Source organism: Sardina pilchardus, chromosome 7 (genome assembly GCF_963854185.1).
Source record: "Sardina pilchardus chromosome 7, fSarPil1.1, whole genome shotgun sequence".
Taxonomy (NCBI): Eukaryota; Metazoa; Chordata; class Actinopteri; order Clupeiformes; family Clupeidae; genus Sardina; species Sardina pilchardus.
Window position 1 is genome coordinate 22701696 of NC_085000.1, and position 27928 is coordinate 22729623.

Genomic DNA, 27928 nt, shown 5'->3' on the forward strand with positions numbered 1-27928 from the left:
AAAACATGTCCCTTTGGAGGATTATAAACGGACTTCACTTCAGGTGAGGAAGTGGATATTAAAGTGGAAAACTCTGACGTTGTCAGAAAGTAAAGGTCCCTCCAGATATTTGTTCAAACCATTCACTAAACCAGTTGGTTGTATTAAGCAGAACTCTTGCTGCATTCCAGAAAACTCCAGATATTTCCTAGTTGGAACCTACCAATATCATTCTAGAGTAGACAAACCAGGAGGTCTTGGGTACACCTCACTACAGGTGCAACTCACTACAGCATCCATACCACCTTGGATCCAGGTGCCCACAGGGACCCGGGTTCGAGTCTGACCTGGATAATTTCCCAATTCCATCTCTCTCTCCTACTTGCTTTCTGCGCCTCTTCATTGTCCTGTATCAATAAAAGGCAGAGCACCAAAAATATACCTTGAATTTCCCCTTGGGGATCAATAAAGTATCGATCTATCTATACTTTTTTTTAAACAAAATGATTCTGATCTCTGGCTGGGAGAAGGTACATGGAACACCAACTCTGACGTCCGAGTTGTCTGGAATGCAGCATCTTCACTCAGGTAGCTCAGCTAAATAGTGAAACATCTGTGTTAGTAGTACACAGGTATGACTAGTACATGGTAGGGCTTTTACTTTCTGAAGGCAGAATTATCTAGAATTATCTATTCTTCGCAGAGAGTCTGGCCTAGATCCATTGGCAAACGTTTATTTCTTGATTTGTGGACGCTTGTCTGAAGTTTGAATTCATTGGAGTTCAATCACTAACGTTCGGTAATGACGTATAATAACCACGGGGGACACAACGATAACGATAGGCTTGAAACTTAAATGTAATCGCTCTCGGGAACGTGATTGGTCGGAGATGCACTTGCCGGAGTAAACGAAGCTGGATCAAGCTTTACCAGACGGAGTATGAAGAGAAACGTAAAGCGGAAGTACATAGTCAGGCGGGGGCCAGGCTAAGAATGATCCACCTCTGATCTGAATCCATGATTGCTGTATGTTTTAATATCAGTTCCCAAATCACAAGCTATCTGTGTGACTTCCCGCTGGCTATTCATAACTGTAGCTAAACATCTCACAGGCCTATAATGTGTGTGCATATGAACTGTGTGTGTGTGCGTTTGTGTTTATATGTGTGTCACCAGATGAGCTTCACAGAGATCAGCCTGGCCGACAGGGACAACGACGGTGCCACTGCCATGCACTTCGCGGCGAGCCGCGGCCACGCCAAGGTGCTCAGCTGGCTGCTGCTGCACGGCGGCGAGATCGTTATGGACGGCTGGAGCGGCACGCCTCTCCATGACGCGGCCGAGAACGGCGAGCTGGAGGTGGGTGGGCGGTTTACAGCTTACACTGCAATGTGGGCTTTTTGAGCTGTGAGCTGTTATGTAAAACTTTGCTCAATCCAGTCCCACCACTAGGGTGGGGATTGAATCGGACTAATTTAGCCTTTTATTACGTATTATAAGACATTTTTTTATTCAAAATGGGTCGTATATGCAAGGAAGTGAGTGAATTATGGGGATTTTGAAAGGTGATGAAAGCATAGATTTTCAATTTATATGGTCAACTTTTGTGCTTGGTTCCACGAGTGTAAAAATAAGATGTACTGGTAGTGGATTATGATGTCGAAAGTTCATTGAGGGAGGCTTTTAGCAAAACAGCACGCTGTTGAAATTTGACCACCATTCCAATAGCTCTGCCACAGACTTTTGGGCATTAAATGGTGGTGAGGGGAAACTCTCTTTGAGAGCTGAATTTGGACCAGGATGTTAATGAGGTGGTGAGTGTCTTGTTCATTTGTGAGTGTTTTGTTACCAAGGTACTGTAAATGGCCATGGTGCTCTGACCTTATTCTGCCAAGAACAGGAGCTCTGTGGGTTCCATTTGAGGAATCCACTAGTTGTCGCTAGGTGTGTGTGTGTGTGTGTGTGTGTGTGTGTGTGTGTGTGTGTGTGTGTGTGTGTGTGTGTGTGTGTGTTGTGTGTGTGTATCTGTGTGTGTGTGTGTTTGTTTGTTTGGTTATATGATCGGAGGAAATCGAGAAATATTTATTTATTTTGATAATAGGATTATTACTCGGTCACCCAGTAGGGCTGTTCACCCAAAGTAAACCACAAAGTAAAGTATTGCAGAACATAAGTCCCTCAGATCTCAAGTAGCCTTAAAAGCTGTAGCGATTCTGCTGTTCAGTGAAGCAATTATGTTGAAAATATTCCTTTCCAATGATCTCGGACAAAGTAAGTAATTTCTTTTGCAAAATATTTTATGTATATTATGTCAGTCTTCACATGGCTTTGTTAGCTTTTTTGTGTGGGAATGACCAGTTTCATGTGCACGTTAGCACCTGTTAGGTTATTCATTATGTGTGGATTCTTAACAGCAGACTTGCTAAGGCTGTGTAGTTTCGGTTTAAGTGGCACACATAATAGCACTCTTGAGTCCGGCGTGCTGTGCTTGTATCTGTGGGCCTTTTTGTGATTTTGTGTGAGAGTGGATTGAAAGGCAGGTTTTATGAATGGGGGAGAAAAGCACAGCAGACAATGGTTAGTACATGCAACCCTACCCAACCATACCCCTGTATGGAGACGGCTCTCTGGAGGGAAGATGGGCTATTGTCTCTCTCCAACAAGCTTTTGTGTTCAGCAGCTGCTGTGGAAGTGCTCCCCCCCAAGCCTCTCATCTCTGTCTCACAAGGCTGGTTCTGATAGCATATGACTGGGAGAGGTTCTCCCACACTATGGCTCTATGGATGTCTAGGATTCCCACACAGTGTTACACAGTGTCAGTTTATTGTCAAGATTCCATTGCAAAAGTGCTGAAGTGGTTAAGTGTTAAAAGTGTTAAAATCCTAATGTTTTAGTCTATATCCTATACAGTGTTTTTTTGTTTTTCAATCATGCAATCACAATTTATCTAGGGAAAAAACATGTGTGGTTGTATTCATTGACCTTTTCATATCAATTCTACCTTCTTTGGTGGTAGTTGGTTTACTCACCTGATGATCAATTGTACTGGTTCACTCTGCCTTGCCTCGAGCATGCAAGTATGAATGTGATTGAGGAATGTTATTTCCTATCTGTGTTCAGCAATTAGTTTTATGATCTTTGGTCCCATTTGGAACTTGATATTGATGTTCTGATATGTTGCACTGCTGTGTCTGCCCTCTTCTCCTCTCTATCTAATTTAAAGATATCTTATCGTATGTTTGGACATTATATAGTTATTACGTAGTAATATGCTCATTATTAGATACTTAGATGCTGACTGTTGAACTCTGTTGAACTTTCATGTGGTCATTGCATGTCTTGTCACAGCATGATATTTAAAGACATAGACACCACAGACAAAACAATAAACACCATAATGTAGAGGGGAACGAAAGAAAAATGGTAATGCAGAATCTGACATTGGCACTAGGTTAAAAATAGCTAAGATTATTAAAAAAGGAATTTTAAGACCTTTCATGCTGTTCAAGTGCCAATGTTGAGGTTAAGATTAAAGTGCCTAAAATAATTTGGATCGTTATACAGTCTGACTGCTGTGTGCACAACTGATTTATTTTTATTGTTTATTGTTGTCTTAATGTTTTGTATTGGTACATATTTAATTATACTTGTACTGTGTTGTCTCTATGGACCTTTGTGTCTTGAATAAAGTTGATATATAATAATGTTTCCGCTGTAGTCATCCTGCCAGTTGACCCATTGCTGTGTCCCGCTTTAGTGCTGTCAGATATTGGTGGTGAACGGAGTGGACCTGGGCGTGCGTGACCAGGACGGCTTCACCGCTGCAGACCTGGCCGAGTACAACGGACATCCCCAGTGTGCCAAGTACCTGCGCACCGTGGAGAACATGGTGAGTGCAGCGCTGCTTCTTCTTTTTTTTTTAAAGATTATTTTCGGGTCGCCGGTGTGTGGTGTAGGTGCCCCAGCCAGTCGCGCCACGGCTGGGACCTGCCGCGCTGCTTCTACCACACGCTTATGCACCATAGAATCTGTGCCCATTTGTGCCTGTTGGGTTGTCCATGACCACGGCATACCTTGACAGGGACAACAAGGCCACCCATAGCATCTGTTTATTTATTTGTAAATGTACATACTGTATTTATTCCTTTATTCTTATAAATACAGTAACTTCCTGCCCTTACTCTTTTTTTTACTGTTTTTTATGTTATTGTGTGTTGAGTGTTGTACTTGAGTGCGAGGATTAACCGGAGTCAAAATCCTTGTTTGTTACGCAAACCTGGCCAATAAAGCTGATTCTGATTCTGATTGTGATTCTGAATAGTGTAGAGTGAGGCCCACTCAGTTCAGGACAACATGAGTTTGAAGGATGGATCCAACACTTGGAGGAAATAGAAATAAGCTTCAATTGTGCTTTAGTTTCAGAAGTTCAAGTAAGTGAAGTAAAACAAGTAAAAGAGAAATATTACCACCATATTTTGAGTGTACAAGCTTTGGGAAAAGGCCTTACATTTCCATCACCTGTCCTGCATAGCTACTGTTCCGGGAAGAGTCATTCTCTGGTTTTCAGCCGTGAGATTGTGTATGTATAGCAGCACATATCGCAGTCCCAGCTGTGTCTCGCGTGCCTTTGCCTTTCCCACAAGGCCCCGTGGATGTCTCAACATCCCAGAATGCTTTGCTGGCGCTCTGCTCTAATTGTGAGCCGGTGCAGGTGAGGCCCACCTCTCCAGGTCCCCTGTGCGTGGCGCCTGGCCCGCGGGCAGTGTGTCTCCTCTGGAGGGACCGTGCGGGCGCTCTGTTATTTCCCCTCCTGCCTGGGAGCCAAGGCCAGAGGAACCTGCCTGTAATGTAAACACCATCATCCGTGTGCTGAGCCAAGGGAAATGGATGGGACATGTGCCTCGTTAGGAGGAGGAGGGTGGCTGTTTTGTCTTTGGCAGATAGAAGCTGGTGCATGTGTGTGTGTGTGTGTGTGTGTGTGTGTGTGTGTGTGTGTGTGCACGCACGCACGCACGCACACATATATTTTGGTAATTGGTTTGTGGTTGCAACTTCTAAAACTTGAATCATTTTAACTTTGTTTTAACTCTGTCCTAAGATAGTGAACTATATACTGTATGTTCGACATGTAGGAAAAACAAGGCATTTGATAACATAATTTGGGGTTTTGGGAGACAGTGATAGGCAGCAATTTTTCACAATTGTCTGAAATGTTATCGATAAGGAAGTAATTGATTATAAGTGTCTCACAAGTAACAAGAACATTATTGACAGATTAATGGAGTATGAAAATAATAGTTAGTTGCAGCCCTAGTGTGTGTGTGTGTGTGTGTGTGTGTGTGTGTGTGTGTGTGTGTGTGTGTGTGTGTGTGTGTGTGAGGAAGTTTAGTGTCCCGTGGGGCCGCATGTGACTTGGATATTTTGTAACACATGTTGTTAAAATTGTGCTAGTGGATAGGGACAAACTTGGCCTTATACAGAGATAATGTTCCTTTTAACCTTCTCCTTGTTAAAATGGATGCTTGTGTCAGTCAGTAATGCTACTGTGGGTTTTGCCCGTTGCCCTGAAATGTCTGCCAAACCTTCCCAGTGTTATCCCCAGATGTCAGTTTTGATATTTATTTAGCCCAGTAAGATATGAGACTGGGCAGGTGTGGAGTTTCTGTGCCTTATCTGCTGTGATCTGGACTGGCTTTGTGCTTTTTCAACATTCAGTGGCTTATGCACTGCAGATTAGCAGAAATATTTGCCATTTTCCACATTTCTACATTCTGCCGATTTTAACTCCAAGCTTTGGCCATGTTACATGTTATTTTACATTATAGACTTGCACTGTTATTCAAAGCATTGGTGTGTAAGGTCATTTTACATTTACATTAGTTGTTTAATTGAGCAGACACTTGAAATGAGGAATAACATACCAGGGGCATATTTTCAGAATTACATGGCATATTGAAATATATAATGGTCATATATTAGGTTTAGCTTGAAGGGATCATGTCAGCGTTTACCCTTGAGTGCAGCCATCTGGGCCAGCTGGATCATCAGCACAAGATATGGCCTCCCATGGCCTGTTCGCCTGTGCCAGGTGGCCAAAACAGGCACCTCGTGAGGACCCAGCTCCCGATGAGGGTGCAGATCTCCGTAAAGATGGGAGACATTTATAACTGTGGCCTCAAGGCGTGGGTGCTCATCGTAATCAGGGCTGAGATGACCTCTCTGGGCTGGAGGCCACCACTGATCCCAGCGGGACACAGCCTGAGGTTGATCCACCAGTGGCGGGAAACCACTAACGCCCATATCCAACATCAATGATCAATTTCAGCGATCCCCGTTTGTTCCTGCAATCAGATAGACTTTCTTTGAGGTTGATACTATGACTGTCCTTAAAACACTTGTCTCTGGCAGACACTGGTCACAGCACGTGACTGTCTTAGGAACTTTATTTTTGTACCTTGCTTGACTTCCTGAGAAAGGTTTGCCATAATGCTAAACACTGTGTTGAAATGTTTACCATTTCAGGAGGTACCTCTTCCTTTGTTTAATATAATTTGGAAGCTTAGACAATGAATTTGTTGAATATACAGAAACACACTTGCAGACATACACCCGCACACACCCACACACCCAGACACACACCCACACACACACACACGCACACACAGACACACACCCACACCCACACACACTGACACACAGACACACACCCATACCCACACACAGAGACACACACACACACACACACACACACACACACACACACACACACACACACACAGACACACACACAGACACACACCCACCTCCCCCCCCCCACACACACACACAGACACACACAGACACACACAGACACACACAGACACACACACACACACACACACACACACACACACACACACACACACACACACACACACACACCCTCAGTCATGAATGCCTGTGCTGCTCTCTTGTGTGTGACGCAGAGTGTGGAGCACCGTGTGCTGTCCAGGGACCCCTCCACTGACCTGGAGTACAAGCAGCAGCCGGACTCTGGCCTGTCCTCCCCCAACGCCACCATCTCGGCCTCGGCGCCGGCGGCCCACTTCGACCTGGGCTCGCCCTCCAGCTCGCTGTCCAACTACGACTCGGCCAACTCCAGCCAATCCAGCACCGGGGAGAAGAGGAGCTCCTCGCCCCCCTCACGGCCCAACGCAGGTCAGGCCCACAACATGGCCAAGGGCTCCAGGAGAAAAAAAAAACATCTTTATATTCACAAAGCTTAGCAAGATGATAAACTGAGGTGGGAAAAGTCCAGCTTCAGAAAGTAAAAGTCCAATCATGTTTTGGTTCTAACTGTACACTTAGCACAGATGATCTCACTAATTACTGTAACTGCTCTCCCTGGCTGAAGAGTTGTGCTAATTAGAATCAGCTGATTGAAATGCATGGTTGGCACAGATATGTGGTAGGACTTTTACTTTCTGGACTTTTCCAGCTCTGATGATAAACACACAATTTTTTCAGTATATGAGAATATGGTATATAATATGCAGAGACAGTCATTGAGTATATGAGCATTGAGTGTATCAGGTCTGACAATCCATAGTTCAGTCTGATAGAGTTAAAAAAAACAAAAAACTTTTGTTACAGTAAGAGACACATGTAAGGGAATGGAATGGATTTGTGGAACTTCTTGTGGAACATTTACATACCGGTATATTCATGAGTTTCATCCGGTCCCTTTCCACAGGTGTATACAATCAAGCACCTAGATTATGAATGCAGACTGCATGGTGCTTGATTACAGTAATACACCTGGGAAAATGGACCTGATGAAACCCATGAATATTTTTACACAGTTGATTTGTGTCTGTCTGACAGAAAATGTAGGTTTTTCTGCCTACATACAATATACACTTGATATGAAAGCACGATCACCACAGACTCTCAACATACATACAACGTACATACATGATTAAATATGGTTATAAGATGTTAGCCGATGCCAGCCTGTTATGGCTTTACAATCCCAGCAACACCCACACAGAACTGCAAAGCAGAGTTTGTGTATGTCCTTGGTCAGGTACTGATCACCACAATGTGTCGGCGTACTTTGCATATACCCATAATAATTTGCCCATTGGAAAATGTAATTACATGATGCAAAAGATCCCTTTTATTTGACTCCCACGTTGTTTTGAGTTTGCTTTGAAGGGCATGTGTGTGATGTTGTCGTGGGTCATGCTCTCTTTGGTGGGTTAATGCACCATGTGCCTGTGTTATTATCAGAACAATGGTGGGAAAGCTGCTGCTCGCTGGGGTGGAAGGGATTTGGTGTAACTTCTAAGTCCGCAGAGTGAGCCATGCTGTCAGAGGTGCACCAGTGGGTCACCGCAGCAGCACTGACCTCTAGTGGTTATACTCTGAAGTGCAGGAAGGGAGAAGAACATAAAATATTAGTATACAACAGAGGGGGAGTATATAATCTCATCCTTAAATGTATCATATTTTATGATTTCACATAAATTTCAGATCGTTGCCCCATTCCAAAAATGCCCACACTGCATACATCTAGAAAAGCTCCATAGCTCACACTATGCACTGCTTCAGTGGAATACATTTAGCTAAACATTGCTTGACAGTGGTCAGTATGAGTTTCCTGTAACTGTTGTACTTTTAATGTATATAATGTATGTTATATGGTAATTGTATGCAAAACTGCTCATTTGTTAAATACAAATGAGTCATATATCAAATGTTTTTTTTTTCAATCAAAGGCAAGTTTCAGGTGAGGTATGCATTTTTAAGTCAAAGTGACATTAACAAGTATGTTTCATTTTTGTTCAAGTTCAAGTGCAGAAGAGTTGAGAAGAGTTATGAGGCAGTTTGTCTCTATTGCACAGTTGCACAGTTGTGTCTGACCCATGGGCTGTGTCCAGAAGTCAAGCGTGCACGCTGGGCAGTGTGCATTTTCCGGAAGTTTCGTGAGAATAGACTGTCCGAAAGTCAAGCGCTCTCACTAGTTGGGTACTTCGTTTGGCGTGATTTCCAAGCGTGCATCGATGCATCTTTTCTGGCCTCAGATATCCCATAATCCATTGCGCAGCGCAGGTCAAGCTCCACACGTCATGCAAATCATCAACACACCCTTCTCCCCGAGTCAGGTGACGCCAACTAGTTAGTGCTGTCCAAATGTAGGTAGGGACGCATACTGAGGAGCGAGCTAACTAAGACGCTACTGGGAAGAGGGTACTATCCAGCGTGCACGCTTGACTTCTGGACATAGCCATACTCAACCACAGAAGCGTTTCTCTTGACCGCACCTTGTTCTTCTCCTCCAGGCCCATCTGAGTCGGCCATCACAGACATGCAGACCTACATGGACATGCTGGACCCCGACACCTCGAAGGGTGACGGCAGACGAGTGAGCGAGCCGCTACCGCCCCCGCCGGCCTTCCCGCCTCCTCCACCTCCTCCTCCGAGCTCCCGGCCTCCGCCGCCTCCGTCCTTCCCGGCTCCCAAAGCCCCCGATGAGCCGTCCGCGGACATGTACCTGAAGGTGAAGAGCAACCTCCGCCACGTGGACAGCGACGGCTCTAAGGTGCGTGGAGCGACTCCAACGGCATCACAGCAAACCGCTAGCCTGGGTGTTCCCATCCTGCCTTGTGCGATGATTTCATTCACGCTGCTAAGGCAGTCTGGAAACTACCGCCCAAATTTTTGCCTGAGATAGGGGACCAATCATAGAACAGGGGGGAAAGCAAGACCATGAGGAGCTATGCACAGACACATTTGATAGACATCCGTGGCGCCCAATGAACGGATCTGGGCATTTTTTCAAATACAAGAAAATGAATGTCTGGTTGCCAGACCACGTCTCATTTGAGAAGTGGTAGGCGCTAGCCAGGCTAGCAAACAGCTATATTAACTACACTGTATTGGCAAAAGTGTTCGCTCACCTGTCTTGAATCACATATGAACTTCAGTCACACATCCCATCCTTAATCCCACCAACGTCATCATAAACCCTATGGATTAAGGATGGGATTTGACCAAAGTTCATATGTGAGTGAAGGCAAGTGAGCGGATACTTTTGGCAATAATAGTGTGTATCTTCATTATGTCCTCACCTCAAAAGGGTGCCATGACATGAAAGTTAGAGTTTTTCATCCAAAGTGACGCTGCTTCGAAATGGCCGACCAATCAGTCAGTCGATAGTCATGGCCCGGATGCTGGTGGGAAAAATCATCTTCTTAATATTAATCCCTGACTGAAGATGTCCCTTGAACATGTTATGGGAAATCTGGCCGAGTGGACTGCATTCTCGGAAATGACCACAAGAATGCGAGATCAGGGCGCTTACGGCGTTTCATAACTCAGACGATTGGCGCAACCTCATTTATTGCCTCACTCAACTATTTCCAAGGCCAAAGTCTTTCACGAACTGAAGGGGTAGCTCTCTCTGTGTCTCACCCCCTCCACTGACATCTCCTTCACTGGCCTCAGCCTGTGAGCCAATTTCACAGTGTCCAGGTGCCTGGTCTAGTTGATGTTAATGATGCCTTAATTGGCAGGGTAAAACATCTTCCTGTTTCTGTCTTTCCTATAGACTGAGTTGTTCCAGAGGAAGTTAGTTTACACCGTGGCGACATCTTGTGAAATAGGCCTATTAACCTGCGTCATGCTCGTCCACTCTCATCCACTCTCATCCACTCTCACTCTCATCGGTGCTGACAGCTGACAGGGTCATAGTCATGGGTGGGCCAGCTGAGGGTGATTAACTCACTGACCCCTGCCCATAAGAGTAAGCCTGTGACCTCACTGATTATGTGTACGCTAGCACAAAAGCAGCCTCTCAATGACCCAGTTCACGCATGGTGGGATGGAGACACTTGAGGGCCTGGGAAGGGGATCTGGAACAGGACCGTACTTTAGTATTGAGGTCTTATATGAGTAGGTTAGCTTTAGCGTTTGTGCTTTGGGTTCCAGGCCTTGGCCTCTGTCAAGCAATGAAGCATAGACAAACTAAAAAAGCACTCAGAGAGCGCAAACTTCCGCCAAGTGAACACATAACCGCCTCCTGCATCCAGACGGTGATATGGATCACTCACAAAATTTAATCGTAGTAATTTGATTATAATTAATTCTTCCTTGGGTCATTTCAGACCTTCCCTGAAAATGTCATCGAAGTCCATCCATAACTTTTTGAGGTATCTTGCTAACAAACAGACAGACAAACAAACAAACCAACAAACTTGGCGGAGGTAATGAAAGGTGTTGTGTTTACAAGTTGTGTGGTGGATGTTTAGACTCTGTGGTTGTACTTAGCATCAACTAACCATAGAATCAGCTGATAGGCGGCTGAGATGAAGTATGATAATAGCTTTCTAACAGAATGGTGGGTGTTCATTGATCATGTTGTTCAGCCGATTAGATGATCAAATGAAGTTGTCTCATGACTTCAACACAAACCAAATAGAGTTGTTTCGCAGACCATGAAATGAAGCTGAACCACTGATGTATGTGGTATGTATATAGGCATTGTTTCTCTCAAGGTTCAGTACTCTCAAATTGCACTCAGTTGTATCAAGTAATTCTCATGGGGGCAGAGGAGCTCAAAGACATTTGCTGCTTGGCCGACAGTCTAATTAAACGTAATTGATCTTGATCTAAGAAAACCAGATGTCCAGCCCTCTGCCGTACCTGTGTAGGTTACCTGAAGCCTTTGTTGTCGGCGTGAAAAGCCAGGCCAGACCGAGGCATGAAAACCAGTGGTATACATGCATACACATAGCGTGCCTTGACATCTTTGTAATCTATGAATGAAGTGCTAAAATTATTTACCCGACTCTACTTTGGTTGGCAGACCGATCTCGGAAACCATTTTGTTTCTGTCTAATGAAGCCCGCCGTAGCCTGCCGTAGCCTGCCACGCTCATCCCCATCGCCCCTTCTCTGTTTGGGTGCATATTTGAGGCCAGGAATGTCAGCAGACGCTAGCAGAACTTTCTGGATGGCGACGGGCGGTGTTGGTGGTGGCGGGGTTAACGAGGCAAAATGGCATGCACCGTCCTCAGTTAGGATGGGGCCCTCAGCACTGGCTAAAGCAGTCAGAGGAGAGTTTGAGAATAGGAGGGGGGAGATGAGGCCAGACCTCCAGTGCCCTAATGAGAGAGTGGGGGGGGGGGGGGGGGGACAAGAGAGTAACAATCACCCCAGACCACGGCTCCACACACACAATATTGTTATTGTGCTCCACACGGCTTAATGAGGGACCTCGTTACGGAAGCGCTACATCTGATAGGCCGATGTTAATTTCACTAATTAAGACTCGGCTTGGTGCAGGTCTTTGAAAGGGCTTGCTCTGTGGGGAGAGATGTCATTGTGTCAATACAGTGGAGATTCAGGTTCAGCTGTTTTCTGGCCGCAGGATTTGCTTTATCAGGCAGACCTTCAGACGTTGGTTGTAGTTGACTGAACCCAAAGGATTCCTGTGCGATACCTGTTCGGTGTGTTCTTAACAAGCTTAGCTGCTGATTGTGTTGTAATTTGGCAGAAAAATAGTGTTTCTCTCCATTCGGTAGAGAAAGTTTGTTCTGATTTAGACTTTATTCACATTCAGCTAATAGGTTGCTAATCCTCTTTTGAGTGTGATTCAAAATGATTCTGTCTGGGGTGATGAGGTGTTTGTGTGTTTTGTTTGTTTGTTGTATATGTTTGTTGCATTTCTTCATCTAGACTTTCACCTCTAGTGGTAATGCATTTCTTTTTTTAAAAAAGGAAAAAAAAAAACAATCCTGATATCAGCGTAGACCCAGGCCTGTTTATTTTCTCTCACAGTATTCTTTTTTTTTCTATTTTCTCCAAATGTTCTGTCCACTTCTCAGTGAGGTGCATTGGTTGACTTGACTTGATGGCTCAGTACAAGGACTAATGGGAATCCCGGGCCTGTGACTACAGTAGTACCATGTTGTAACTAATTACCCCAAAAAACTGCTCAGGGAAATCTACTCCAAACTCCACTTCCTGTCTGTGTGACGGCCACTGGCTTAGAAAGGGAAGAAGAGAGAGAGATGGGGAGAGAGAGAGAAAGAGAGAGAGAGAGCTCACCTGCTCTGTCTCAGGTGTGTGTGTGCGGGGGGGTGGGGGTGGTGTATGTTCAGGTGTGTGTGTACTGTATGTGTGTCTGTGTTGGGATGATTGGCCCTCATTAACAGTGAAAGCGCGGGCTTATCCCCAGGGAGACCCACAGATCCTCTGTAATTGTGTCGGATAGGGGGTGAGGGGGCAGAGGAGAAAGCACCTGAGCAGATTCACCATAGCAAGGGGAAAACAATCTACCCGGCCGGACGCCATAGAAACACTAGCCATGGTAACCACACACCCAGGCCACCACGCACTGAGCTCTGTGGCTCCCGTTTGACTCTGACTCAGTTTAGCTCCATCATCAGTGTTTACACTTCCCCCCCCATCACTGTTTTAAAGGACACATAAACACTTATGATCACTAAACAAACATACTGAGACGGCACCTGTTTTTGACAGAAGAGGAAGAGGAAGTTCTCTGGACAATGACCTGCACTGTGTCACTGATACTGGACCCATGACCCGGACACACGGTGCATTTAGCATGACCGGGCTATAGTTGACTCTGCCATTCAAAAGCCCCAATATACAGTAACTCCTCTATCAGTTCATCACATCATGCCTCAGCACAGGTCTATCCATCCTTATCTCCACATAGCTTTGTCATCCACGCGTGCCGATGAAATGGTAGCCCATAGCACTCACAAGCATATCCCCCCCCCCCCAGCTCACCCTCACCGGCACTAGGAGTAACCGCAACCCCCCCCCCCCCCCCCCCTCCCTCAGTTGTATAAAGTAATCTGCAGTCCACTGCCACCCGATCCCCAATGCCCTGGGCCAGTGCCCGCCCCTCTCCTGCGACTCCGCTTTGCATAAGAGGGCCTCCGTGTGGTGCTCCCTGCGCTCTGATTGGCTGTGGCCGGAGTGGTGATGTCATGTCACCGTGGCGGCGGAGCGGGTGGACGGAGGAGCGGTTTGGGTGTTTCTTTTATTGATGAGGTGTGCTGCTGGGTAAAGGGAGAGGCCAGGTAGAGTGACACATGCCGAGAGGCGCGGGGATCTGGTGACACCTGTCCTGTCCAGTGCTGTCCTGCGCTGCGCTACACTGCTCTAGTGTGGTGCTGCTCTGGTCTGGTCTGTGGCGTGGTGAGAGGAACGAGGCTGTTGAGCTGCATCTCCAGGCTTGGCTGCTGGAGCCGGTGGTGGAGGAGGCATCTCGGTGGCCCCATCATCTGAGAGGTTAAGGTAGGTAGTCTGATGGAGGTGCCACTTGTGGAGAGAGGATCTGTTTTAAGGTGCAAAAGGGTTGTTAGGTATGGGGGTGGGGACAAGACATGATCCTGTAATGAGAGGGTTATGAAGTTTTGCCCTATGGTGAGGTCTATGGACTTTTTGGTGTTTGACTTCCTACTCTGTGAGTTTCTGTGAAGTTTCTATGTGGAGGCATGTTGTCGTACAGCCTGTATCTTAATTTGAATCGAGTCCATGTATTACCTCTCGAATTTCTGTGTAGTGTGACTTCCTTTCTGGATAACCTCATAAGGCTTGATGTTGAAGTTTTCCCAACAAAAGACATCTTGTTTTGAAGATCAGTCGATGAATAGTTTGTTGAAAGTGTTTCTGAAGATGAGTCAGGTGTTGATGAGTATATGACGGTGGGGATTAATACGATGATGAGAGCTTTTAGAAGGCACCAGTGTTGTAGTCCACAGGCCACGGTCAATGGAAGATGGTTGGGCAGCTGTCGTGAAGGAAGGTCAGATAGCGAGGGCATTCAGACAGCCGTTTCCCTGGAGAGTGGCAATCAAAACGCCTGTCCCGCCCCTTCTCGTATTACGTGTCCATTGGGAAGCCGGCCTTTGATGGGAACAATGAGTCAACAATGGTTCCATGGGAGGACAAAAGGCCCCAGGGGGGCCACACTTCAGAGAGGGATATTAATCTGCGGTGGCTGGAGCTATTATGGGCCTGTCATTTGGGAATATGTTTCACTCGGCCACTGAAATTTAAACCACTACTGAAATGTTTAAGGCCACCTTTCTAAAATTCTATACCACTGATAAAATCAGGATCCTTGACATGGATCCAGTGTACCATATTATAACAGAGTCAGGTGTGTTAACCTATTAGCCTAAACAGACATTCTGACAGTGCTTGTCATGAAACATTTGAGATGTGTGTGTGAGGTATGTTTGATTGAGACTGCCACAGGATGCTCAAAGGGCTGTGTGCTCATGCAAATGAATTTGCATTAGTTAAAACAGCAGGAAAAACAGCAAATTAATTTGTGCTTCATGCACAAATATAAAACTCCTAAAGAATCAGTGGCGAAGATGGAAATATTTGGGAAAGATAAAAGATAGAGATGGAAATATTTGGGAATGAGGTTTCTTCTGAATTGGTCTCTGTACTTGGCATTAGAATGAAACATCACATTGTAGTCATTATAACCCTATATCAAAACTATTTGACAGGTAATTCTTATTTTCAACCCCGGCCCTATTCATGATGGAAATGTGAAAGGCCACATCAAATGCACTGTAAATGTTCTGAAATGAAATGGGACCATTTAAAATAGAGTAAAAAGTGGATACTTTTGTGGATGCTTCATGGTGTTGAACTGTGCAGTCGGGTGCTTCAGTGGTAGGACAGACTATTATGATAGATGAAGAGACTGGAGCACACTGATGATCTTGCAGTGTTTTTAATCAGCGCAAAACAAGACGTTTCGACACACCACTTCAGTCTTTGTCCGGGTCTAAAAAGCCCTGTGCTATAGCGTCCTCTTCTACCTTTTATTATTTTTTTTAACACTAAATACACCTGGAATACTTTAAAAAAGAAAGACATGTCCACCATATCCACCATCCACCGCATTTCAGCCATGTTTCTCCATAAACACTCTTTAGTCCAGTGGAGTTGAGGAGCCCAAGTTAACGCTGTGTGTTTTCCATACGGCCGCCTGGTGCAGGGTCACGCACCTGAGAGCTGACCTGGGGTCACCAACCGCCAGGGTCTCGCAAACACACAGGTGGTGTTTGGAACTGAGGGGACACACACACACACACACACACACACACACACACACACACACACACACATACATATGTATGTATGTAACAAATGCAAATACAGGAACACTGCACGCCTTCACAGGCACAAACACACTTAACACGGGCACACACACACACACACACACACACACACACACACACACACACACATCAACCCCTCACCCCCAGGCCATGAGCAGGGTGACCCTGTTCATGCACGTGACTGTGGGGTTTTGGCCGCGCTAACAGCGAAATTCAGCCCAAGCTCAGCAGTGAAAAGTCTTTTTGTTTCCTCCTGGCTTTGAGCAAATCTTCCCGCCATCACATGGGTCCAATTATGGAAATCTCCATAAGGCGCTGTGGCATGGCTTACCCAACTCTGTTGCTATTTGCATAAATTTATAAACATTCCTCATTCGCCTTTAAGAGTGTGTTTACACTGTTCAATGGAAAAATATCTACACAAATAATATGAAGAAATTAAAGAATAGAGGCAGCCCTGTATGGCGAATCTGTAAACGGCACCTTGTATCAGACTTTCTGGAAAGTAAAACTGGTGGAATGTGTTAATCCCATTTTGATTCAAATGTCTGAAGTTGGATTAAGAATTGTTTCTAACAAATCTACCCACAGAAAGTCCTCTAAGGTCAAGCTCACCACTCATTTTGGGAAAGTGACCTAACAGCCCTCTGTTTTCATCAAAAAATCTCTCACCAAATTGAGTTCAAATCGAACATTCTTGTCTCACACCACCTTCTTCCACCCCTGTGCAGCTGCAGGCAGGAGACAACCCGGACCGGCTGCGGAGGGTAGACTCCAACAGGAAGTCCAGGAGCTTCAACAAGCAGCCCAGCACAGGGGACTACTACAAGGCCCTGGGTAGTGACTCAGCTGAACCCCGCGCCACCAGGAGCATGGCCCCCAACGAGGAGGTAAACACACACACACACACACACACACACACACACACATGGCCCCCAACGAGGAGGTAAACACACACACACACACACACACACACACACACACACACACACACACACACACACGGCCCCCAACGAGGAGGTACTGTAAATGATGAGTCACCCTATGGACCAACACAGGCAGTGATGGGAAGTTAGGACATAAGCCTTTTAACACACACACTCATACATACACACACACACACACACACACACACACACACACACACACACACACACACACACACACACACACACACACACACACACACACACACACACACATACACAAACAAATTGATGGAAGTATGTTACAGGTTTAGACTAGCCTGGTTAGCAGCAGAACTTGACCCCTTGAACTTGAATGAAATTGGTTGTGGACAAGGTTCATTCACCTCCAATTTCCAAGGGGTGTCACCAATGAACACTGATCAAAATGCTTCTGAAAGCTTTTGGATAGACCTAAAACCAATCAGACCAACGAAGGAGACGCAATGGGGAAAAAAGCATTTCAACAAACAAGCATTTTTCAAAAACTGCCAAGTAGCAGATTCAGAGTGGCCAGAGGTTCATCTGCGTTCTCCGAATACTTTTCTGCTATGCACATGCAGTCACGCACATGCAAATCAAGTAGTGCTTATTCAAGTCGTAATGGATTGTTGTTGTCATGTAATGCGTGGGAATCTGACACTGAACTATCAACATGCAAACCGATCAGCTGTGTGATGCTGGTAATGCAGCCACAGCAGAAGAAATAACACACACACATACACATGTCCCACACAGACATGTTCGTACGAGCACACACACAAACACACACACACACACACACACACACACTGCTAACTATGCCATATCACTGCTAAATAAGTAGTCCCAAGAACTCATATAGTATGAGTAAGGTATAGTGAGGTGGGTAGCAGTGTAGGAATGTACGCACATCTATACAACTTTGACAGGCGCTAGCCTGGATATGGTTTTTACCTGACCAAGACCTGAGTGGTCGAAACGTTGCACTCTACCATTAAACTGGGAGCATACATAAGACAGTGTGCCGATATTTACTCCTTTGACGACATAGTGAGGTGGACAACCTGCAAACTGACTAATGAAACTTACTTTTTATTCAATATATTAATTTTTTTTTATTCTTTTATTTTTTAATTGAAACTATTTAAAATTCACAATGTTACAATTCCAAAGAGAGTCTGTTTATTTTTGATAGCTAGGGGCATGCCAAGAGGCTAATACCGGTGCACTCTACTTCCTTTTACACAGTAACACACATACTGTAGGTGTGTGTGTGTGTGTGTGTGTATGTGTGTGTGTGTGTGTGTGTGTGTGTGTGTGTGTGTGTGTGTGATCAACAGTGCTGTTGTTCACCTGTGCTCTTCAGGTGGTTATGTAAGAGCCGCACAGTAAAGCCATCAGCCTTTGTTTCTGTAGTGCTCCCAGACAACGCCCTCTGCTACATCAGGATCTCACCCACACCCAACTGTGTAAACTCAGTCCACTCTCGCTCTCGGCCGCTTTCAAAGTGCACAAGGCACACAGCACTGACCTGAGCCAGCGCAGAGAACCACTGGAGTGACCACTCGCTGGACGCGACACCAGGTGTAACGTCTAGCCTTGTTGTGTTCAGAATCAACAGTAGCAGTGGTGCGACATTTTCCAAATGAAACAAAATATGATACTCGTGAGTAAAGGGACTTGCAAATGCGTATAAATATGCAGCATCACAATCAACCGCGTTAAAAACGACCAGACACTAAAATTTGCATTCATGCTGGTGAACCGACTGCCTAAATGGGCCAAGGTCGACACAGCGCCGCCGCCGCGTCGGACTCCACACAGCAAGGACACTCCGTCCCAGCCTCTCGGCAGAGTCGTCCCAAATAGCGTGCATGCGTCAGGGGTGGGGTGGGTTCCCCCCGGGGGGAGACCGTGCGTTGTTGGGAAGGAGGAGGAGGAGGAGGAGGAGGAGGAGCTGGGCGTTGTCTGACACCCCACCGCAGGGTGGGTCTAATCCCCACTGAGCCCAATTAGGCTCCCAGCGGGGCGTCTCGGCCGGTCCCCGCGGAGGCAGATGGCCGCGGAGCCTGAGCAAGGCTAATAACAACTCCCCAGCTCCCACAAGCGTGCCGGGAGCGTGGGTGTGGGATGGGGTGTGGGGGGTGAGGGGGGGGGGGGGGTGAAGAGGGGGTGAGTGCCCACGCCCCACCAGCTGGGGTGGGGTAGCGCCACGTGCCGGCACGGGGGTGGGCAGAGGTCACGGGCTATTAGATTAGTGTCAGCCGTGACAGGCTACAGATGGAAATAATAGACTGGAGATGCCAGTTGAGGAGATGACTCCGGAGAGGAGAGGCAGATGTCTCACTCGTGCCAGTGGAACACCCTCCTCACCCCCCCCCCCCCCCCACCCACTCCTACCCCCTCACCCCCCCCCCCCCCCCCCCCCCCTCTCAGATCACATTCAATTATCCAGTAATCCCCGGAGAGACTGTTAAAGACTGCCCTTAGTGAAGATGTGTGTTTTGGGGAGAGTTGGGGCCAGGGTTAGGCTTATTACTGGGGTGGAGAGATGCACGGGTGGGGGCGTTCCATTCAAAGTGAGCGTCTGGGAGAGAGGAGCACTCGTGCCTGGAGAGAGTGCTGGAATTTGAAAGGCAAAGTTGGAGACTTGGACCTGCCCACGTTACAGGAAGAGTTCATCAGCAAAAAAAAAAAAAGAAAAACACCAGCACTAGGTGTGTTTAGAGTGTTATAAAAATTATAGAGGATACAAAACAAAACACTGAAAAAATCCACTGTATAATTATGTATAAAATATATGTTTAATATTTGTGTGTAAATGTTGTGTGAAATTGTGAAACAGGGTTCCGTGCTATTGGAGGAGCCAGCAGAGAACAGTCCGAGCCCGGAGAACGGTTCTGTGGAGGAACTTCCCCAGCCTCCCCCTCCTCCCCCCCTGCCTCCTAGCAACCCCACCCCTCCTCCGCCACCCCCTCCACCCCTGCCCTCTGAGACGGCCACTCCACCGCAATACTCGGCCGCAGGCCACGCCTCCTCAGCCCAGCGCCGCTCCTCGTCCTCCTCTGGAAGTGAGTGATACAAACTTCTACCTTTCAAACTTTTCTTTTGTGTGGTTCCATACTCACTGTTTGTCTTGATGCTTCCCTTCAGTATCATATCATTTTTCTGTTTTATCTGTTGTGCCCTGTCAGTTTCTTCTTCTTTCTCCCATAAAGTGACAAAGAGCAAATGTTGCAGTTCTTTGGTAGTACAGATGCTCCTGCTCAGTGTGTGTGAGTGTGTGTGTGTGTGTGTGTGTGTGTGTGTGTGTGTGTGTGTGTGTGTGTGTGTGTGTGTGTGTGTGTGTGTGTGTGTGTGTGTGTGTGTGTGTGTGTGTGTGTGTGTGTGTGTGTGTGTGTGTCTGTTAGCTCTTACCTGCGTCTTTCCCAAGAACATGCAGACAAATAGTTGACAGTCAGCTAAAGGCACTGTGCCTTTGGCAGTCACTTGACATAGCCTTTGAAAATCCCGACCAATCTGTTTCTAAGATATTTACATGTCATATGCGTGCTTACATACAACCATGTTTATCTTTTTGCATTATACATGGATATAAAACTGAATATGGGTCGTAACTCCTGACTGGTTTTAGGGCATACTATGCTTGCTGATCCAATGGTGTCTGTGTGTGTGTGTGTGTGTGTGTGTGTGTGTGTGAGAAAGAGAGAGTGTGTGTGTGTGTGTGTGTGTGTGAGAAAGAGAGAGAGTGTGTGTGTGTGTGTCTGTCCACTAAGTGTGTGAGGAGTGTTATAGCCCTCTGGCTCAGTCTCGGAGTGCGCTCAGACGGTGTGAATCTTTGACGTGAAGCAGCAGCGCTGCGCCAGGCAGGCAGCACGGGTAAACATGAGCTGAGTCTGGCCGTCCTCGTCCAAAATTTATACCCCGGGGGGCTACCGTTACCTGCCGTGCAGGTTTAGGGTTCGGCCTGCCATTTGCCTAATTGGCCCACTTCCTCAAAAAGCTTATCCACCCTCTTGAACATGCAAAAATAAGTTATATTAGATATCTTGGGGATTGGGGTTATGTAAATAGGTCGTAAAAGTGTGTATGGTATCAAAACCAAACTGGTTTCTGGTTCAGGTGAGTGCAGTATTGGAGCTCTGATGAACATGATGCTGGTTCATGTCACGATTATGTGAATCACTATACTGTATATAAAGCTACCCTGCATTGCTTTCATCGTCAAGGTGGAATTTTATAGGGATTTTATGATGCTACGTATATGTATTTTACAACAGTCAGAACTAAGTCAGAAGTCACAAGTTTCTTGTGGATTACGAAAGCATTAATGTGTGTGTGTGTGTGTGTGTGTGTGTGTGTGTGTGAGAGAGAGAGAGAGAGAGTGTGTCCTTGAGGCCTTTTTATAGGTTAGTTTATAACAGCTTAAGGACCACACCATTATTGCATGTTCAGTGTCAGACAAGCCGTGTGCTCTCCAGTAGGAAGTTAACTGTATCTCAGTCACTGTGTCTTGTCCAGACGCGTCCTATTTGCCTTGTTCAGCGTGTGCATTGTTTGAATGGGGGGTGTGTGGTGTCATTCACTAACTGGCATGCTGTTCCATTCTGTCTGCTCTGTCCTGTTCTGTTCTCTCCTCTCTGTCTTTTCCTCGTGTGTGTGTGTGTGTGTGTGGAACAACCCTTTCATCCTATTCACCCACCTGTCATCCCCTCCACGCCGGCTTCCTCTGACTGGAACACCTGTCTGTCTGTTTACATTCCACCTCTTCACTTCCTCCTCTGTTTGCCCTCCGTCTCTGTCTTTCTTTGTATCTCTTTTTGTCTGTCTACCTCTCTATTTCTGTCTTTCTCTCTCTCTCTCTTTGTTTTCCTGTCCCTCTCTCCTATCTCTGTTTTGTTCTATATTCCTTTTCTTTTCTCCTTTCCTGATACACACATCTTCTCCTGATGTTTCCTTACCCTCCTCTATCTCTCCTCTGCTGTTCTCTCCTTTTATCATGTATGCCCCCCCCTCTACTATGACTCTTCTTTATCTCCCTGTGCTCTTCACTGTCACTCTCTTTTCTTCTTTTTCCTCCTTTCTTTCCTTGTCACATCTCCACTTTGATCTCCTCCTCCACCACCCACCCTCCCTCTCCCTCTCTCTTCCTCTACTCTCCTCTCCTTCTCTCGTCTGTCCCTTTCTTTCTCTTGTTTGTTTTTTATATATGTGTCCTTGCCCTCCACCTGTCCTGAAGGAGGGGACGTGTCCTCTGCTCACCTGCTCTCCCCCACACCTGCTCCGGAGTCCTTCAGGCAGATCAAGAGTGAGTATCCTCCACTGGGGGTGTACTGGGCAGGGGGGAGTCCCCTCTCTCTCTCTCTCTCTCTCTCTCTCTCTCTCTCTCTCTTCTCCATCACCATCCATATCCTCATATGTATGTATGTGTGTTTGTGTAGGGAACAAGGAAAAAGCTGAGTGGTACTGGGAGTGGGCAGAGTCCCTCAGTTTTCCCTCATGCCCTCAGCAATCACAATGAGGAATGAGGAAGGAGAAATACAGAATATGGAAAAATATGAAAAGACTACTATGGCTTCTATAGGTGACAGCAGTGTCCTTCTCTTTAGGAGACTGCCAGTGTGAAGCCAGTGTTGATATTCTTGTTGATGGCCTTGTAAACTAGGTAATAGCTCCAGTGGTGAGCCTTTTTTGGCTCCCCACCTGTTGACCTGCCCGGCTGGGCAAGGTTCAACTGTCCGGGGTGCTCCTCCTACCAGCCACATGGTACGGCCGGACTCTCTTGCACCACACCCACTCCTTAAGGCTGGCCTCAAGGCTATAGTGTACACCACAGCACAGTGTAGTATAGTACGACACAGCACAGGCACATCTGCACTGAGGACCATGCCGCTGTTCCCATCAGCCTCGCTCTGTTCTGACTCACCCGGAATGGCCGCCGGGACAGACCCAAGGCTGGCCATGACCATCTGCTCGGAGCTGAACCCTGACGGTAGGGGAGGTCTAGGTTGTGGTGGGAAGATGATACGTTGAGGACAGCATATAGATTCTTGATATACAGTACATAAACCATGGGTGACGATGATGATGATGATAATGATGATGATGATGATGATTCAAGGGCCATAAACCATGTTTTTGAGATAACTGAGTTGATATCCTCTGGGGCTCGATTAATCGCTCAGTTCTCAACTATCGAATTGATTGCCAACTATTTTGGTCATCGATTAGTTGGTTTTGGTTAATTTATTTATAGAAACAGCCTCTAAATGTGTTGATTGCAGCTTCCTAAATTTGGATATTTCTGCTTTACTTACTCTTCTATGACAGTGAACAAATATGTTTGGAATGTGGACAAAACAAGGCTATAGAGCACAACATCTTTAGCTTAGAGGAACAGCAGTTTTTCACCATTTTCTGACATTTTATCCATTAACTAATCGTGGAAATAATCAACAGATTAACTGGCAATGAAACCAATCGTTATTTGCAGCCCTAATTTCCACACTAACTAAGTACTTTGAAGCCAATTGGCTTCAACTTGTAGAGTAACTTCTTGTGTGTTCCAAAGCAAAATGGTGTGTAGATGTTGATAGAAGTAAGGATGTTGGTTGTGTCGTCGGTCTCGGCAAAAGTTTGCATGGAGTTTGTTTGCCTGGCAGCCCTCTTGATGGTTGGTGTTTTATGTTGGTGTGTTTGGCCACATTGCTCCCTGCCTGTTTACTTTGTGTGCTTGTGTGTGTGTGTGTGTGTGTGTGTGTGTCTGTGTGTGAACTCTTTCTTAATCCCAGGGCGAACAGCGGCACTGTCCCCCGTGTGTGTGTGTGTGTGTGTGTGTGTGTGTGTGTGAGAGAGAGAGAGTGAGAAAGAAAGAGAGAGAGAAAGAACCAAGAGGGGGGTGAAAGCCTGGACTTAAATCCATTCCCAATTTGGCAGCCGTTCTCTGTCACTGTCAATTACCACTGATTCCTTTAGAGTTCCCCGACTGCACCGGGCCCTTAAGAGTTACACTCAACCTCCACCCCCCTCCCTCCCACCCCCAACCCTTGCTCAGCCCATAGATGCAGCGGACTGGGTGAGAGAGAGGGGAGAGGGAGAGGGGAAGAGAGGGAGAGAGGGAGGGAGTGAGAGAGGGCAGCCGGGGAGTGAAGCAGTCAGTGTGGTGCCATTGCCCGACGCTAACGAGATTTCTCCTCAGGCATGAAGGCAGGAATGATGCATCGATAGAGTGTTGAGTGTGCAAGGGTGTCTTTTTCTGAAAAAAAAGAAAACATAAAAAAACAGGAGATATCCAGTAACAGCAACAGGTGATGTATCTGTCTGTTCTCAACTAAATCTAAACGTTTCTGTTTGAAATGGAGAAAGTCAGTCTGTGTGATGGTAGCTGGAGATGCAGGGAGATGCTGTGTGTCGTACTGTGTCAAGTGTTTGTTCAGTTTCTGATAGCACCTGTTTTCTGACCTCAAGTAGCACAGGTGTATGACGTACTTTACTGTTGACATATGCATTTGTTAGATGACTGGCAGGTCTACAGTAGTTCAGCTTACTCTGTTTGTGTTGTTTTTGATTGTAGCTATTCATTGTTAAATGTTATGGAATAGAATAAGTGCATTATATGCCTTGGATTCCTTAACCAAGATTGCGTTCTTCCTATCTTGATGAGAGAGTTTTGTGGTGTTGAAATACGTATTAATAGTTCTTAAGCAGTAAGTGTGAGGTAAAGCGATACAGTACGTATGTATGCCAGTATGTGCATATGGACAAATTAGGCGTGTTCTATTTTTCATGGGGCGCTCAACTGTGAAACAAGTGCCTTTTGTTGTGAGAATTATAAATTAACACTGAAGAAAGCCAGATTTCAGCACACGGTTATGCATAAGCAGATTATGATTTGCAAGCGTGTGGCAGTGTCCTTTATTACAGCCTATTCTGGAAAAGTCCAAGGCGATTATATTTCTAAAATGGATAAGCGGCATCAGACTTCCGCATCACTGCCACCTCAAATTCAACTGACATATTGAATTATGCTCTCTGTCCTTTAGTTTGCATCGTGCGTGTATCAGAAAGGAATGTGCGGAGGCGCGTTATGGAGTTCACCTCCCGTTTAACTTTGGGAAGGGATTATATATTCTGCTGCTCCTCTCTTGAACCTCGTAACAGACACCGGTCATTAGCTGTGTGATGTGGCTGTGTATGTGTATGCGCACTATTGTGCCATTTGTTTGGTGCTCTCTCCTTGTCCCCCATCACCCTCGGCCGGACGGATGAAATATTTAACCGCGCGGCGCTTCTTTCTGTCCTGCACTGTCAGTCAGCGGGCCAGGCACTCTCTTTCACTCCCTCTCTCTCTTTCCCTCTCTCTCTCTCTCTCTCTCTCTCGCTCGCTCGCTCACTCTATCGCGCGCTCTTGGGCTCACTTTCCCCTCCATCTTTTGTCTCAGGTTCGAAATCCTTCAACATGATGTCCCCCACTGGTGACAATTCAGAGCTGTTGGCTGAAATTAAAGCGGGGAAGAGCCTGAAGCCAACGCCCCAGAGCAAAGGATACACCACCGTCTTCTCCAACAGTGGCCCGGGAGGCCCCAATGTAGGTTCTGCACACACACGCACACACACACACAGACACAGTACATGCATATACACATACATGCACAGTCAATACTTGGGTGAATTAGAATGTTTACAGTGAATGACGTAAAATGCCAATTGAGGCAGGAATGGCCACAGCAATGAGCTAATACACAAACATGAACTGTTCAATAGTTCAACTGTTGAATAGCTGAATGGAGAGAATGAGAAGATTGAGTATACTATTGAGACTAATGGATTTGATGGAGTTCTGAATGGATTCATGCTTAAGTCTGTGCAAATAAGCCTAGCGTGGCTGCTAACAGTATTTGAACAGCGTGGAGCTGTGAGCTCGCAGAATGACGTTGGACGGGCTGGGCAGCACAGGGTTTTACTTAACCAGAATGGGTTTGCTTAGAGCTGACCAGATGACTCCTGTTTATTTGTCGTGACGACCAGGTTTCGCTTCCTTAGATACTGACATAAGAGGTCAACATGAAGTCATCGGTATATCCCACAAAGCCATGTGACGGTGTGAGAGCCTAGTCACATCCAGTCCCTTAAGGCTCACCTCGGCCCTGGCTCTCATTCCTCCATCCAATTAATTCAGTATTTATCAAAGCAACAGTGGTAGATCACAGTGGTACATTTTACTGTTTTTCTACTGAGACGATGAGACTGACCTGCATCATTCCACTCCATCATTTAGACTTTTGTTTAGAATAGAATAGAATAGAATACATACTTTTTTGATCCCGTGAGGGAAATTAGTTTCTCTGCATTTAACCCAATTTAACCGAATTAGTGAACACACACAGCACACACACAGTGAGGTGAATCTAATGTTTAGAAACATTAGGATCCGTAAACGCAGCACAAATTGTACAGCTTAACACATCATAGAGTGTGCAGCTGAGTTGGCCCTCGGTCCCCTACAACGGTACGCGTGAGCACATGAACCCAGTGAGCCGTCACCAGCGCCGTTTGTTCATGCAAAACAAAAGGATCGCGTCGCGTGATTAATTTGACATCAGTGCACCAGCTGGAAGTTTCACTGTCATCATTACTGTTACTGATAATTCAGAGGTAACATTCTCTATTAACAGGGGAGGCGGTATATTGACCAGAGACGATTATCTGAGAGGGTAATTTTTTTTTTTGTTGCATCCAGTTATTCCAATCAAAACAGCATTTGCTGTATTAAATTACTAATCAGGTTCGTTAGCCACTACTCACACTCTTCCCCCCGTTCTCACTGTAAACTTGCCATTTCTCTAATCATGACTAATCAAGAACAGTCAGATTCTCGTGATTCTCACATATTCATGTCACTATGTATTAATATGATTTCTGTGCTTTCTTACTGGGTGTAAAACTCACTGTGGGATGGCTGTTTATCTCCATTTGTCTCACGTTGTCTCTTGTGTCTCAACATTGCATTTCTTTGAAGTTCTTAATCAGTCTGACCGTGCGGATGCTCCTGTGGCGTCTAGACACTCAACCTGACGCTTGTTTCCTGTCCAATACAGCCCGACAGCCCGACATCGCCGCCGCCGCAGACCCGCGTCGTCCAATCAGCGAAGCCCTCCTCCCCGTCCCCGCCCCCCTCCAACTCCCCTACTCCCGCCCCCACCCCGAGCCCCAGCCCCGCCAGCTCCGCCAGTTCGTCCTCCGCGCCCCCCAGGGGCCTGACGTCCTCCGGCAGCAGCGAGCAGCTGCCCCCGACGGTCAACGGCACGGCGGGCTCGGGGCAGCAGCAGGGGCAGCAGCAGCAGCGCAAAGGCAGCCTGGTGGACGTGGAGGCGCTGGTGCCCACCCACGACGAGCAGGGCCGCGCCATCCCCGAGTGGAAGAGGCAGGTGATGGTGCGCAAGCTGCAGGTCAAGATGCAGGAAGAGGAGGAGCACAAGCGCAAGGTAAGCCCCGCCCAGTCCAGCGGAGACGGGAGTGACCCCCCCCCCCCCCCCCCCCTACGTCCACCCGCCCGCCAGCAGTGCGTGGCCCTGACCGAGATTTTATTCATGGATCTCATCATGTCCCTTTCCACAGGTGTACTAATCAAGCACCATGCAGTCTGCATTGATAATCAAGGTGCTTGACTTTACACACCTGTGGAAATCCATGAATAGGTGGGTTTGGTGGTTAGCGAGAATAAATGTCATCCATTTCTGACCAAATGAGGGCATCACCATATACATCACTACCTATTTGGGAGATGACTCAGTTGTGGCCAGGCACTAATTAAGATGGCAAGATTACACTTTTGCAGTGT

At 46.5% G+C, this 27928-nt stretch overlaps 1 protein-coding gene across 1 annotated transcript in view; it reads left to right on the top strand.

The window, feature by feature from the left end:
* espn (espin) overlaps positions 1–27928 on the top strand; it is a 52617-nt gene that overhangs the window by 14841 nt on the left and 9848 nt on the right. Inside the window, exons 4-12 of the mRNA XM_062541329.1 lie at positions 1156–1338; positions 3737–3868; positions 6945–7176; positions 9303–9562; positions 15406–15432; positions 16873–17031; positions 19934–20159; positions 25530–25675; positions 27186–27572. Of these exons, the coding sequence (XP_062397313.1) occupies positions 1156–1338; positions 3737–3868; positions 6945–7176; positions 9303–9562; positions 15406–15432; positions 16873–17031; positions 19934–20159; positions 25530–25675; positions 27186–27572 (1752 nt within the window). The remainder of the gene's footprint in view (positions 1–1155; positions 1339–3736; positions 3869–6944; positions 7177–9302; positions 9563–15405; positions 15433–16872; positions 17032–19933; positions 20160–25529; positions 25676–27185; positions 27573–27928) is intronic.